The sequence below is a fragment of the Anastrepha ludens genome, chromosome X (assembly GCF_028408465.1).
Source record: "Anastrepha ludens isolate Willacy chromosome X, idAnaLude1.1, whole genome shotgun sequence".
NCBI lineage: Eukaryota > Metazoa > Arthropoda > Insecta > Diptera > Tephritidae > Anastrepha > Anastrepha ludens.
Window position 1 is genome coordinate 52144464 of NC_071503.1, and position 14994 is coordinate 52159457.

General features: G+C 44.1%; 2 protein-coding genes across 2 annotated transcripts; both read right to left on the reverse strand.

Annotated features, from left to right (window-relative positions):
- Positions 1-1060: 1060 nt before the first annotated feature.
- On the reverse strand, positions 1061-3268 carry LOC128870063 (uncharacterized). Its single transcript, XM_054112661.1, has 3 exons — positions 2694-3268; positions 1189-2623; positions 1061-1090 (listed from the first exon to the last, which is right to left on the reverse strand). The coding sequence occupies exons 1-3, from the start codon at positions 3266-3268 to the stop codon at positions 1061-1063; spliced, it is 2040 nt and encodes a 679-aa protein (XP_053968636.1).
- Positions 3269-3340: 72 nt separating this feature from the next.
- On the reverse strand, positions 3341-5008 carry LOC128870064 (uncharacterized). Its single transcript, XM_054112662.1, has one exon. It carries the CDS (start codon positions 5006-5008, stop codon positions 3341-3343), a length of 1668 nt encoding a protein of 555 aa, XP_053968637.1.
- Positions 5009-14994: the final 9986 nt, after the last annotated feature.

The window sequence follows — 14994 nt, forward strand, 5'->3', positions numbered from 1 at the left end:
AGAGCTTTACTATGGGCCGAACTAATTCGCCATGCGGTGTTTTCAGCGTCACCACTCTCACGCGTCCATCGGCGCCAGGGTGGCATTTGATAACACGTGCCAGCGTCCACTTCGTCGGAGGGGTAGGCTCGTTGAAGACTGCAACTACATCACCTTCTTCGATGTTGCGTGAAGGGCGAAGCCACTTGGTACGACGTTGCAAGCTGACGAGATATTCGTCTCTCCAACGGCGTCAGAAATGCTGTCTCATGGCAGAGATCGCTTGCCACCGCTGACGCAGATTTCCACGGAACCCTTGACCCTCAGGCTCCGGGATAGATTTAAGCGGTTCACCGACAATGAAGTGACCAGGCGTAAGTACCTCTACATCACCAGCGGCTGCAGAATTGTCACAGAGTGGGCGGGAGTTGACGCAGGCTTCTACTTCTGTCAGCAGCGTGTTGAACTCTTCGTAGGACAGAAGAATTTCGCTCATAACACGTTTCAGCTGATATTTGACTCTTTTTATGCCAATCTCCCAGTACCCCCCCCCCCCCCCCCCCCCCCCATATGAGGCGCGGACGGAGGGTTGAAACGCCATTCGATGTTAGAGTCTACAAAAAACGAATGGAGTTTGGTATCAGCCATACACCTTTCAAACGCAATTCGAAGCTCCTTCTCGGCCCCGACGAAATTCGTCCCATTGTCAGAAGAAAGGACCTTGCAAAAACCTCTGCGGCTTACAAATCTTTTAAAGGCATTGAGGAAGCTCGATGTTGATAGATCTCCGACAAACTCTAAATGCATCGCCCCGGTGCACATGCAAATAAAAACGCAAATATAACCCTTGGTGGCCTTCGCTCCTCTCCCATGAGTGAATTTGTAAGAGTATGGTCCAGCAAAATCGACAGCAGCGTGGATGAAACAGCGTGCGTAGGTGGTTCGGATCGCAGGTAAATCCCACATGATTTTTGGCAGGATAATCGGATGTCTTACGTCAGCAGCTACTTCAGCGTTCTTGATCCTACCTCCTACTCGCAAGACGTTTTTCTCATCGAGATATGGCTGCAATGTCAAAATACTACTCCGAAGCGGAATCGGCTTTCTTTTGCTACAAAGAGAAATTTCATTAGAAAAATACAGGAATTGTGTATACCTGATCAAGCGCAGTTCAGCTTCGGATATCTCTTGACAGCAGGGAGGACCGACCCGTTTAGCAGCGTTGATTCGTGTCTTAACTCGAGCGTTGACGAAAATCCTTAACACGTAAGCAATGATGCGGCGCAGCTTGGAATACGATGAATGTCTCATCAATACAGGCCAGTGGTCATCTGAGCTCGTAGCATGGGCGACGACCTTGCTACGAACGCCCAACTGAGTTGTGTGTTGCGAAGGTGATAACTTCCAGAAATGGTCAGGACCTTTTAAGAATTCAGGACCAGACCACCATAGTTTTTGATGCAGTAGTTCAGACGGAGTTACACCTCTAGAAGCGCAATCTGCTGGATTCAGTTCAGAGCGGATATGGTTCCAACATTCAGGCGGTAAAACTTCTTGTATGTCAGCAACGCGATTGGCAACGAAAGTTATCCACTTACTAGGATGCGCCTGAAGCCATGCCAATGTGATAGTTGAGTCAGTCCAAGCATAGATCGGATAGCGGAGATCACCCCAGCTATGTAACACGCTTTGCGCCAATTTAGCAGCAAGATGTGCAGCGCACAATTCTAAGCGCGGCAGGGTTGTTGTTTTAAGCGGTGCTACCTTAGTCTTCGACGAGATCAGCACGACAGTAATACTGCCGTCGTTGTGTAATGTGCACGCGTACATTACGGCAGCGTAAGCGCGCTCGGAAGCGTCAGCGAAAATATGTAGCTCAGTGAACGACTCACCTGCTCCTGTGCCAAACCAGCGACTTATCTTTAAACTTGATAGCAGTAGCAATTCCGAGCGATGTTGTCGCCACTGTGCTGCGATGCAGTCTGGAATAACGTCATCCCAACCGACACTCATACGCCAGATCTCCTGAAACCACATCTTTGATCTTATGGTCGCTGGAGCGAGCAGACCCAGTGGGTCGAAAAGCGTGCTAGCATCAGACAAGAAATTTCTCTTCGTTAAAATAGTGGGTGGTTGATTCAAATTAACTGAGAACGTGAAGTAGTCCTCCTCTGTATTCCATATAAGGCCCAAGGCATGGACATCTTTACTATCGACTAGGTAGTGTGATATATTTTCTGATGCATTCGAAACATTTTCAAAAAGCTCCGCACAATTAGACGCCCATTTTCGAAGTTCAAAACCCCCTTCCTTCAGTATTTCGGAGACGTTTCGTTGTAAACCTAGCAGCTCTTCTTTAGAAGACGCAGCAGGGAGGAGATCATCCTTGTAAAAGTCCTTATGGATGACGGCAGCAGCCTTCTCACAAATGTGTGACGAATATTTTGCGGTTTGTTGCAGCGATTTAACTGCTAAGTAGGACGCAGCGGCAACGCCATAAGTAACGCGCAACATGTGATAATCCTTTATGGGTAACGTCGGGTCACGACGCCAGACAATGCGTTGTAGATCGAGGTTTTTCGTGGACATGCATATTTGGCGGTACATTTTCGCGATGTCCGCTGTTACTGCGTAGCGATGCGTTCTGAAACGTGTTAAAAAAAGAATATAAATCAGGTTGCAATTGGGGACCAACAAATAATGCATCGTTCAACGAATTCCCGGTTGTGGTTTTGGCGGACGCATTGAACACGACTCTCAATTTAGTCGTGACACTTGACTCTTTTATAACGGGGTGATGCGGCATATAGAACGTTTGATCCGTTGGCGGTGGTGCAAGTTCCATGTGCTTCATGTCGATGAGTTCTTGCATGAACTCATTGTAGCGTTGGCGTAGGTCGTCATCTCGCGCAAGTCTTTTTTCGATGCTTAGTAAACTTCGAACAGCATAACTTCGTGATGCTCCCAAGGGTACGTCTGATTTCAGTGGCAGCTCTACTATAAATCGACCGTCAGGTGAACTTCTGTGCGTTTTTTCGAAAAACTCTTCACAATAGCGTTCTTCGTAAGTGAGGTGGGCCTTTTTCGGTGATTCTTCTAACTCCCAAAGTCTAGTGAGCGCTCGATCTAAATGAACTTCACAATGCAAAGACTGTAAGCCGAGCGAAGCGGATTCGGACCCATCGACATTTCCAAACAACGTCCAACCGAAAACCGTTCGTTGAGCCATGGGCGTACCGGGCTGACCCTTACGAATCTCCGAGCAGAGGAGCTGTCCCATGACGTCCATTCCGACCAAGATATCGATACGCCCGGGTTTCATGAAGTGCTGATCGGCTAAAAATAAATCTTGTAGGTGCGGTCACGCCGAAACCTTCGAGGACTGTGTTGGCAAATCGCTTGTGATTTTAGGCAGAATCAATGCGTCAACAGTAAAGCATAGATCTGAACAATGAGATGATAATGAAAGCAATACTTCACCTTTAGAGCGTATCCCTTGGGAGGAACCAATTCCAGAAATTAATATTGCGGACCCTCTTCGCGGTAATCCCAAGCGTTGTACACATGACTCGGTTACGAAAGAAGTATGCGAACCAGAATCAAACAACAAGCGAGCGGGTTGCCAATGACCAGAGCAATCACGTACCTTGACTAAGGCGGTCGCCAACAGCACAGTTCTTTCTCTTGGACGAGGCTGGTTGGGATTGACATTCAAATGTGAAAACGTACAGGCAGCAGCGGTGTCTGTGGAAGGACCGTTAGCGGATGAAACGGTTACGTTCGTTTGATGCATGACGTCTGCGGCGGGGGAGAAAGGCCTAAGAGAGGCGCTGTTGACGAAATGAGTAACGGTTGTAGCGTTAGTTGTAGCGACAGCATTATGCAACAGCGTATGATGGCGTTGATGGCAAATCCTGCATGCAGATGTGCTGTTACACTTTGCCTTATAATGGCCTGAACTTAAGCAGTTCATGCACACGCGCGATTCTCTCACAAATTTCGACTTGCCGTTTGCGTCAAGGTCCCGAAATTTTTCACAACTGTATATTTTGTGTGGCCCGTTACAAAATGTACAGTCCGTGCTGTCCTGATCTTGCACTGCGTGAAACACATTCGTAGACTTACACACCGACGCGGTTTTACCCTTAGCTGGCAATAATACCGTTGGCGATGATAGCATTGATAGAGAACGACATCTAACTTCTAAAAACGTGGCCAGCTGTTCGAATGTCGGAGGCTCATCAGTGACAAGTGATAGCTCCCATTGCTTTCGTGTCTCGAAGCCTAATTTATTGACTAGTTCGTACACTAGCCAATCGTCCCAAAATTCCACTGGGCGTCCCAAAGCCTTAAGCTCGCGTATATGTTGCTGGAAAGCGTCGATCACTCCCTTAATTGCGTCGGAGGTATCACTAGCTGCCCTCTTTACGTTGGCCATAGCTCTAAAATGTCCTTCAACTATAACGCGCATGACCTTATAACGCGATTTTAGTAGGTCCCAAGCTTCTTCATAATTAACATCACATATTTTAAACCCACTTATGATTTTTAACGCGTCACCCCTTAAACAACTACGAAGATAGTGAAGTTTTTGACCATTTGACAATGCGGCATTACAGTCGACCAAGGCAGAAATTGCGTCAAAAAAACCGATCCACTCAGTGGAGTCCCCAGAAAATTTAGGCAGCTCCATCTTTGGCAGCCGTATTGCTGCAGACACAGGCGTTGACACGGACGCGGGTTGCGCTTCGGCACGACACTTCTGTACGCGATTAAAATTTGCTAAAGCTGTAGAGTACCACGTCTCAGCTTGAATTCGCACACTTTCTTCAATATCTACATTTTCACTTCCACACGAAATTTCGACCGTATCTTGAGCGCTATTAAAGCGAGTCCACTGCTCGCTGAGCAGTTGCATATAACTCTTTATGCTTTCTGCATCCGTTGTAAAGGCATCGTCCACACTCTTAGCCATATACCGCTTAATGGCGTTAAATGCAGAGTCGCGTGTTTTTACCGAGCTCGACATTTTTTTTAGATTTGAAGGACGATATTTGCACTGCTATCACGCACAAATCAACGCACCGAAATCGATTGGTAGAAAGACCCAAAAAATGCTAATTAATTGAGATATGTATATAGTACCTCTTTGCACCTTAGCCAAATTCTATTGGCTAAACTCAAAATGTTCGCGGGTTTGAAACTTATCCGGCTCGAAGGACCAAAATGTTGCGGAATTGACTGATCTGGCTCGAAGGACCAAAATGTTGCGGAATTGAATGATCCGGCTCGAAGGACCAAAATGTTGCGGGAAGAATACTGAATATGTTGCGGGAAAGTTGCGGGAAGAATACTGAATATGTTGCGAGAATATTGCGGGAAGAATCCTAAATATGTTGCGGGAATGTTGCGGGAAGAATACTGAATATGTTGCGGGAATGTTGCGGGAAGAATCCTAAATATGTTGCGGGAATGTTGCGGGAAGAATTCTAAATATGTTGCGAGAATGTTGCTTGTTTTTACTGAATTTTATTACAAAACTATTCCCTTTTTATACACAATTATTTCACAAAACCTACTTATGTTAACAGAAAATTATATTGAACAATATGAGTTGAAAAAACATTAAAGTATTTTTAAACGAATACTCAACAAAAGGAAATTTCGCAGTTTTTTTAATTAATTTCAAAAACGAGATCAGTTTTTTCGTACTGGTTACAAATTATGCTATAGAGGTAAAAAAGACATGATTACAAATTGTTGATATGTAGGTATACATATACATACTATACAGTCAGCGAAATCATAGAACGAGAAAAAATACTGCTTATGTGTCCACTCTGAAAATTGTTGTTCTTTTTATAAAGCGTATTAGTAAACAATCAGCAGTGAGTGCAAATATTAGCCCGAACAAGAACCAAATTGTATCGAAATATTAAAAAGTGCATTATATGTACGTGGATAACCGTTCGTAATTTGATTAGCCGTAGCCTTATTTTATTTGTTCTGGTGGTAATTTATCCGTTCGTTTTGAGTTTTTTTGTGAATATCTATTATAGTTAAGCTTACTTTACTATTTTATGTATATATGTTCTGTCAAATAAATATCGGGATTGTTCATGTAAAAAGCGCTCGTCAACGACATATGTAGGTATGTGTACTAAATTTTTTTTTTGCTGAACTGTTGGTTAAACTGTTTTTATACTGTCGCAGAGTTTGCGAGTGATCTGCCAATTAGTTCATTTTTGGCATTTAATTATATCAGTCAACCGTGTGCTCTGCGATTTTCACTATGGATGGAAATATCGAACAAAGATTTTGCCTTAAATTTTGTGTTTTGAACGGGGTACCGAGTCCTTGAAAATATTGCAGGAAGCCAATGGCGAGTGTTCTTTATCAAAAACACAGGTCAACGAGTGGTATAAGGCTTATGCAGAGGTCTGAGAAGTCGTAGAAGATTTGCCGCGATTTGGTCGCCCATCAACGTCTTCAACGGATGAAAACGTCTATAAAGTCAAAGAAATGGTGCTGGAAAACCATCATTCAAGTTTAAGGGAGGTAGCTCGTAACCTTATCGTTTTGAGGTGTAAAGCAGATCGTCTCCGCGTGGTGCACCCTGGATAGTGCCAAATGATCTGCGGCCTGAACGGCCTTTCCGACAACCTGAACGGTGACGACCCCCTGCTTTCGTCTTGGGATCTTCTCTTCTTTTTTTTACGATTTGGAATCTTTCTGACCCTGTGCTGGTGGTTGCGGCATTCTGCCACCTGAGAATGTTAGGGTGAAACTTAACAGAAATGGCTGGTGGGCTAATGCCCTAACCGCCCCCGTCCCGTTAAAACCCTGGCAGGCCTCGGAGTACGTTCCAAACCCGTCGCCATTGGGTTGGCGGTGTAGGTGCGGTTGAGATGACTCCCGTCTTTGCGTCCGGTCTGGCTCTGAACCCATGCCTCATGAGGGCATGCGTCAACCCTCGCATGGCCTCCCTGCCGCGGAATAGACAACCGGGGGACCTCTAAGGGACGACTACACTTCTACGGGCTATGGATAGCGGCTTCGAGTGGGGACCCACAAACACAACAAAACAAACAACAAAAACCTCAGATGGCAGCGGGAACTCGGAACCGAGTCCTAAAACCATCTCTCGTAGGACAGGAGGGGCGAAATCGCCTCCTCGTAAATTCTCCCGGGGTCTTACCCTGAGGGCTGAAGTTCTCAGTGGCAGCAAGATGTCGGAAGCGACTAGTAGAGTAGAACACGAGGGGGACCCTGAGGGGAAGTCGGAACCGACTTCCAGCAAGAACATGTGAGTTGGCCAGGAAGCTTCTGCGTGGGGCGGAAGAGGGCAGAGGAAAGGGAGTGAGTGCGCCACAAGTGTATTCGAGGGTAAAGAGACAACGATCCCAGGAGGAGGATGTTTCCCTCGAAAAGAGACCCAGGACTAGTGGCGGTCTGCCCAAATCACTTAGCGAAGTCGCTAAACAGGCAGGCCACATCACTCTTGGAGTCATGGACAGCGGTAGGGAGGACGGCGCCATTTCCAGGGAGGAATGGAAGAGAGTAGCGTCCGCCATTTCCGCTGTCTTCATGAGGGTAGTAAGGGAAAACCCTAGTTCTGATTCAGGAACCGTGACTGAGCAGCAGCGGCATTTCTGAACTCAGGACGAAAAGATATAAACTGATGGCGTATAGCGGGTTAGGTAAACCAAGATCTTGTATGCTAATCAGGAAGGAACTTAATGCATTTATTTTGTCATATTTTAGAAATGAAGACATTGTAATTGTGAGCCTAAAGGCTCTGCGGGAAAGCTATGGCTGAAGTCGGCCTATATGACGCATGAGGACGAGGTAGAGCCACCTCCGATGATGCTGAGGGAAACCCTGGCTAAAGCGAGGCGCAGGAAAACCGGCGTTTTTGTAGGAACGGATGCGAACTCTCACCATACGTGTTGTGGAAGTTCCAACATAAATGCTAGAGGTGAGTCACTTTTTGATTTTATTTTAAACGAAGATTTGTTTATTTGCAACAGGGGTAAGGACCCCACTTTCATTACCGCAACCAGGAAAGAGGTGCTGGATCTTACTCTGGCCTGCTCCTCACTGTTAAACCGAATTTCCGATTGGAGGGTGCTTAACATACACTCCTTCTCGGATCACAGGTATATTCAATTTTCTCCCACTGAAACTCGTCGAAAAAGAACCTCCTACAGGAATCTGAGGAGAACGGACTAGGATATTTACGGCTGGAATCTGCTGAACCTTCTCCCCGAAGCACCCAGGGAAAATTTAGATCTCTCGGAGGGAGATCTTCACTTCAGCTTGTAATAAGGCTCTCGAAAGCTGCTGTCCAATTAGAACGCTCCCTAAGAAATAGAAACCCCCTTGGTGGACAGCAGAGCTCTCTGAGCTTAGAGCCGCGTGCAGACACCTCTTTAATAGGGCTAAAAGGATTAAGTCTCCCTCAGGATGGGAACTGTATAAAGTAGGACTTCGAATCTATAAGTCCGAAATTAGGAAGGCCAAGAGGGACTCTTGGAGGAACTTCTGTGGAAGCGTGGAGGGATGTCATGAGCCTTCAAGATTCAGACGAATACTCACGAGGAGCTCGGCTCCCTTGGGATACCTGAGGGATGAATCGGAACGTTGGGCGATGAGCGGCGAGGAATCATTATAACTGCTTTTCGACGCTCATTTTCCAACGAATCCGGTATCTAGCAGCACCAGCTTGGGAAGTACACCAATCTGTCTTCAGAACCGGGGATGGCTGCTGGATGAGCACCGCTTGCCCTGGGCCATTGGCTCCTTCGGGCCCTTCAAGTCGCCTGGTGCTGATGGCATAATACCTGCCCAACTGCAGAAATCTGCAGTGGTGTCATGCCGCTGGCTGAGCCCTATCTATGCGAGCTGCATAGCCAGGGGCTATACACCGGGATCTTGGAGGACTGTGAGGGTTGTGTTCATACCCAAGGCTGGCAAGAGCTCATATGTATCCCCTAAGGGTTTTAGGCCAATGCTGCGGCGCGCCTCTGCTCACCATTTCCCTGGATCATTGTTATCAATGACTTGCTGGAGGAGCTGGTGAGGAGGGGCTGTAGGGTGATTGCCTACGCGGATGATGTGGCATTAATTGTTAGAGGAAAGTTTATAGATACCCTGTACGATTTAATGCAGGGATATCTGAACGTAGTTGTTCGATGGGCAGCAGACTGCGGCTAATCGGTAAATCCTCTTAAGACGGAGCTCGTCCTTTTCACGAGGAAATATAAAATACCCAGAGCTCAACTCCCCTCGATGGGGGGCGTTCCGTTGGTGCTTTCTGACAAGGTGAAGTACCAAGGTCTAATCCTTGACATCAAGCTAACGTGGAAGCCCAACATTGAGGAGAGAGTAAGGAAGGCAACAATCGCTTTGTATGGGTGCAAGAGCGCTATTGGCAAAAGATGAGGCCTCTCGCCTAGAGTTGTATTTTGGCTCTATAATACCACAATAAAGCCAATCTTGTTATATGGAGCCATTTTCTGGTGGAACTCACTGGAGAGGACGACATCAGTTAAAAAGCTAGAGAGAGTCCAGAGGTCTGCACTCATTGGAATCAGTGGGGCGCTTCGAACTACTCCTACTCTGGCGCTTAATGTAATGTTAAATGTGGTACCTATAGACATCGCAGGCATCCCCTCGTCGACGGATCAGTGTGTGCCCTCGCTAAGTCCAAGCGGAACTTTCTCCACCCTTATTCCACCAAGGGAGGAGTGGACCGGGGGCAACACTTGGGGACAGGGCCTCGTTAACCTGTTCACGGATGGCTTAAAGCTGGACAGTAGGGTAGGAGGAGGAGTATTCTGTAAAGAGCTCCCCATCAAACTCAAATTCAGGCTACCGGATCACTGCAGTGTGTTCCAGGCAGAGGTGGCCGCAGTTAGAGAAGCAGCTGACTCGCTACTTACTTACGTAATAACTGTTAAGAAGGTAAATATTTACTCCGATAGCAAAGCGGCTATTAGGGCCCTAGGCTATATTATAGTGCATTCGAAGCTGGTCAGGGAATGCCTGGTCTCACTCTCGATTGCATCAGAATTCTTCGACATGAAGATAATTTGGGTACCTGGTCACAGTGACATTGCAGGAAACTGCGAAGCCGACGAGCTGGCCAGACAAGGGACCTGTGAGGTAATGTGCCCGCGAAAGGAGAGGATCGGGATCCCTTTGACAACCTGCGCTCTACTCCTGGAAGGATGGGCTCTGCACCAGCTCAGCGAGCGCTGGGCAAGTACACGAACAGGTAGGGTCGAGAAGTCCTTGTGGCCACGTTTGGATAGGAGGCGTTCGAGGGATATCCTGGGGATGTCAAAATGTCATCTCTCAAATTTCGTGGGCATCCTCACGGGGCACTGTCCGCGAGGTATACATGCCGTGAGACTCGGAATTACTTCGAGTCCTTTTTGCATCAGCTGTATGGAGGATGAGGTGGAATCATCTCAGTACCTGCTCCTTAGCTGCCCAGCTCTCGCGGGACTAAGATTCAAGCATCTTGGTTCTCACTTCTTTTCTGTGCCTGCTGATATAGCAGGTGTTGATAACAAAAATTTGATCAACTTCATCAGCAGCATAAAAAGGTTAACACAACCGCAGACTAGTCACCGTTCGTGGTCCACAAACACTCACCATTCCCCATTCCTTCCCTTTCTCCCCTTTTTTCCTTCACCCTCTTGCAATGGTATCACAAAGGATGAACCAAACTTTTTTCGTCCAAGTGGGCCCTACTCTCTGAGCAACCATCACTACCTAACCTTATCGTGTCTCACGAATCAATTCGCAACATTTTACACCATCAATTGGGCACGAGACGCGTGGCTGCTCGATTCGTTCCAACAGAGTTTAATTCAAGAAATTCATCGGAAGAAGGCGGCTTAATTCGTACCCAACGTTTATTCAGCCCATCATAACAGCGGATGAGACGTGGGTATCTAAGTCTGACATGCAAAGCAGTCAACAGGCGGCTGAATGGTGGTATCCACATGAGCCGAAACCCAAAAAACCACGTCAAAGTCGGTCAAAAGTCAAAGTCATGCTACTCGCTTTCTTTGATTATCATGGTGTTGTGCACTCGGAATTCATGCCAAATGGTTCTAAGATAAATAAAGAATATTGTTTGGAAGGTATGCAACGTTGGAGAGAGAATGTGAACGGCCCAATTTGTGGAAAGAAAACTCATGGATCTTGCACAATGATAACGCATCATTAGGCTCATATTGTGTCCGTAATCACTGGATTAAGACCTCTTTGTCACTTTTTTTCTTTTCCCCAAACTTAAATTGCCACTCCGCGGATGCCGATTTGAGTCGTTAGAGGCCATTAATTCGCTGAAGGAGCTGAAGAAGATCTCTTCAAACGCGTATAAAACGTGCTATTATGACTGGACTAATCGTTGGCATATGTGTATTGCTTCGAATAGAGCTCATTTTGAAGGCGACAAAATATATTTTGATGATTAAACAATTATTTTACGTTTTATTAAACAATGTTTTTTTTTGACATAATGTATGTAATTATTGTATATTAAGAAATATATGGTATTTCTAACTAAAAAATGTTAGAGGTGTCAAAAATATCCCGACGCGAACGCAATGTTATTAAAGATGAAGCCACTAAAAATCGACTCAGAGCATTACAAATAGTGAAAAAATTACAGCTTCCAATAAAGAAACCAAGAGTTCAACAAACTTTATCTACAGATCAAAATATAAAGTGTAAGAGTTGTTTAAAAATACCCTAACTTACTCAATCACATAAAGTGGCCAGACTAAAATTTACCAAAGTGCACATGGATACGACTGAAAGTTGGTACAATATTATATTTTATGATAAAAAAGAGTTTGACTGTAAAGTCGGTTTACTGACGATAGTTTAACGTGAATAAGAAAATACTGATGGAATGGTTGCATTTTTTCAAAAGAAAATTTTAATTTTATTTGTTTGATAGATATTTTGTATGGATATAGAGAAGGAGGTAAATGGAATCGTAATGGAATTGATCAAGTTACATTTACACAAACGTGAGCAATTATGAAACATTTATCAAATTCATGAAAGATATGTTCAATTTCGATTGTGCATCAGACGTTAATAAGTCAAATACACTAAGAGGCAACATCATCGATTTGCCTTTTTCAAGACACATTACACTCGAACACTCCCTTTCATTTCCTACTTTTCCTATCATCGTCCTATTCTCAACAGAGAAATGGTTCATTACCATGTACACAGGAAGAAGGCATATGCAAATACAAATATGTGAATTTATATATTGTACAAATGCGCATATACATACATATATATGCTCACTCAAGTAGGAGAGAGCCAGATGTCGAACGTTGCCGAATGCGGGGGCCGATTGTGCTCTTTGTCGTTCATTCCGCGCTTTCGCTTGCAGTTCAAGCAAGGTAACGGCAATTGAGCAAGATAACGACACATTTTTTCGTGCGTGCAGCCGGTTAAATCAAATTATAAGACGTTATCACGTCAAAAAATTTAATTTGATAGCCCTGATGATTTCAGCTGTTATTGGCATGATCAGCCAAAATAACGCCCAAAAAATGAGTGTGAATAACGGAGGCGGTTGCACCATAATATCAGGAGCATTTTCTTACCATATAACGCTGAAATCATACCTCCTTATGATAGAAATGAACTCTGAAAAAGATATTGAGATGTTAGATGATGTGCTCACTGACTATTTGGAAGAGAACGCGGATACTGAGATTACATTTTTACACGACAATGCCAGTATCCACGTTCCTAGAAAGTGAAACTTTTTTTTCTTTCCGATCGATACCCCTGCTTGACTAACGAGCCAGAAGTCTGGACATAAACCGTATTGAAAATATGTATTTGGGGTATAATTGCAAAGATTGTGTATCTGAATAGTTCCCAGTATTCAATGGTACACGAACTAAAAAAATCAATTTTGCAGGCGTGGTTAGATCTGGATATAATTTAATTGACTCACTCCCAAATAGAATGTTCCATAAATAAGAATGGAGGTTCAACAACGTGATATACGCATTTTTTACTTAAAAATGTTTGTTTTAATTTTAATTACATGCGGCTGAATAAATTTAGCACGCAATCGATTATATAATCATGATATATTTACAACATTTTCGTATATAGAAATAAAACAGTATAGACGAAAGAACGCGAATTTCAAAAAATTAAGCGATAATATTCATTGATTGGATATTCTTTGAGAAGTATGCATCTGTTTTCGAACTTAAATCTTCTATTGTTCGATGATATTATCAGTTTTTTCATCTTCCCCGATGTACTGTTTAAAAATAAAAAAATAAATAAATAATTGGCGCGTACACTTCTGTTAGGTGTTTGGCCGAGCTCCTCCTCCTATTTGTGGTGTGCGTCTTGATGTTGTTCCACAAATGGAGGGACCTACAGTTTCAAGCCGACTCCGAACGGCAGATATTTTTATGAGGAGATTTTTCATGGCAGAAATACACTCGGAGGTTTGCCATTGCCTGCCGAGGGGCGACCGCTATTAGAAAAATGTTTTTATTAATTTTACTTTCACCGTACTGTATAATCCATATTTATATCGAAACTCCATGAAGATTTGATTTTTTGCTTAAAGTTGCCTAGCAAATGTGTCGTAAAACCTTTATTGGCACTTAGTATGAATAAGGTACTTAACTACATCTTGGCCATGTATTGAAACCAGAGAAGACCCGAATGCGATTTTGGCTTCGGCCATGCTCGGTTTCGCTTCGACGCGAATTTTGACTGAAAATTTCTTTATTGTTCAGAAAAAATTCAAAACAGCCTTAGTGATGAATTTTAATAGTTCGAGTGCTCGCACTAGACTGTTTATTATTGTTCTTAGTACACACCTTTCATGTCATGACATTAAGTGTTGCCAACACAACACCCTCTCTCCTACGATAAATTTAGAAAGTGATTACATGATTTACAATGTTGGCTTTTCTTTAGATAGTATAAGTATAATGCAATTACTATACCTTGTTTTGGTTTTTTTTAGAACCTTGCAATATGTGAAAGTAATAGGTGGTGCTCATCTTCGCAGAAAAATCTGCAGGTGCTGGTGTTAGTTATGCCTAATTTATGTAAGTGTTTGTTGCAGGTGAAGTGACCCGTGAGGGCGCCAGTGAGAGTGCGAATGCTCTTTTTGTTTAACGTGAAGGCCATGTTAGCTCTTTTAGCATTGAAACTTAAGAACTTTTTGGAGTGTCTAATACCCTCTATGTTGTTCCAATGCTGATTTATTAGAGTTTTGGCCCAGTATTTTACTTTTTGTTTTAGGCTGTTTTTGTTAAATCCAAACATGGGACTGGGTCCGATGAAATTTACATTTGCCCCTTTTTTTGGCTTGAAAGTCTGCCTTTTCGTTGCCGTGATATCCCTCATGTCCTGGTACCCAAATTAATGAGACATTGTTTTTGGATGCCAGGTTATTGAGTGCCTTGTGGCATTCTAAGACAGTTGTTGAGTTGTAGGTATAGCTATTTAAAGCTTTTACAACTGATTGGCTGTCCGAGAGTATTCTAATCTTTACTCTCTTGTGGTTTTACGTTGCATGATGTTTGCTGCTTCCATTATTGCGTATAATTCCGCTTGGAAGATGGTGGTGTCCCTGGTGAGAGTGAATGATTTGTGGATTCTGGCCCCCACTACTACTGCTCTTACACCATAAAGTGTTTTTGATCCATCAGTGTACCATTTTTGTCAATCATCATTCATCCATTTTGGGTTTGTTTTCCACTCGTTCCTCTCAGAAAAGGTAACTGTTTATCCTTTTGTGAAACAGAGGGTCGGGTCAATGTGGTCTGAAACTTGAGCCATGCTTATGGTATTTTTGACTTTATTTAGGATATTTAGGTGACTGGTGAGGTTGCCTAATTTGAAATTTTCTTTCATGTGTAGCATGAGTGCTTGCGTAGCTGCTTCCTCTTGGAGTGCTATATGAAGTGGTGGGAGATTAAGGACTGC

What these genes read in the sequence shown, in the direction of transcription:
- LOC128870063 (XM_054112661.1), bottom strand. Translation starts at nt 3,268, where the DNA reads ATGGACGTCATGGGACAGCTCCTCTGCTCGGAGATTCGTAAGGGTCAG. An exon ending in AAAACCACAACCGGGAATTC is followed by an intron (nt 2,624 to 2,693) that starts GTTGAACGATGC and finishes AACACGTTTCAG; the next exon opens with AACGCATCGCTACGCAGTAA. An exon ending in GAATCAACGCTGCTAAACGG is followed by an intron (nt 1,091 to 1,188) that starts GTCGGTCCTCCC and finishes TTCTCTTTGTAG; the next exon opens with CAAAAGAAAGCCGATTCCGC.
- LOC128870064 (XM_054112662.1), bottom strand. Translation starts at nt 5,008, where the DNA reads ATGTCGAGCTCGGTAAAAACACGCGACTCTGCATTTAACGCCATTAAG.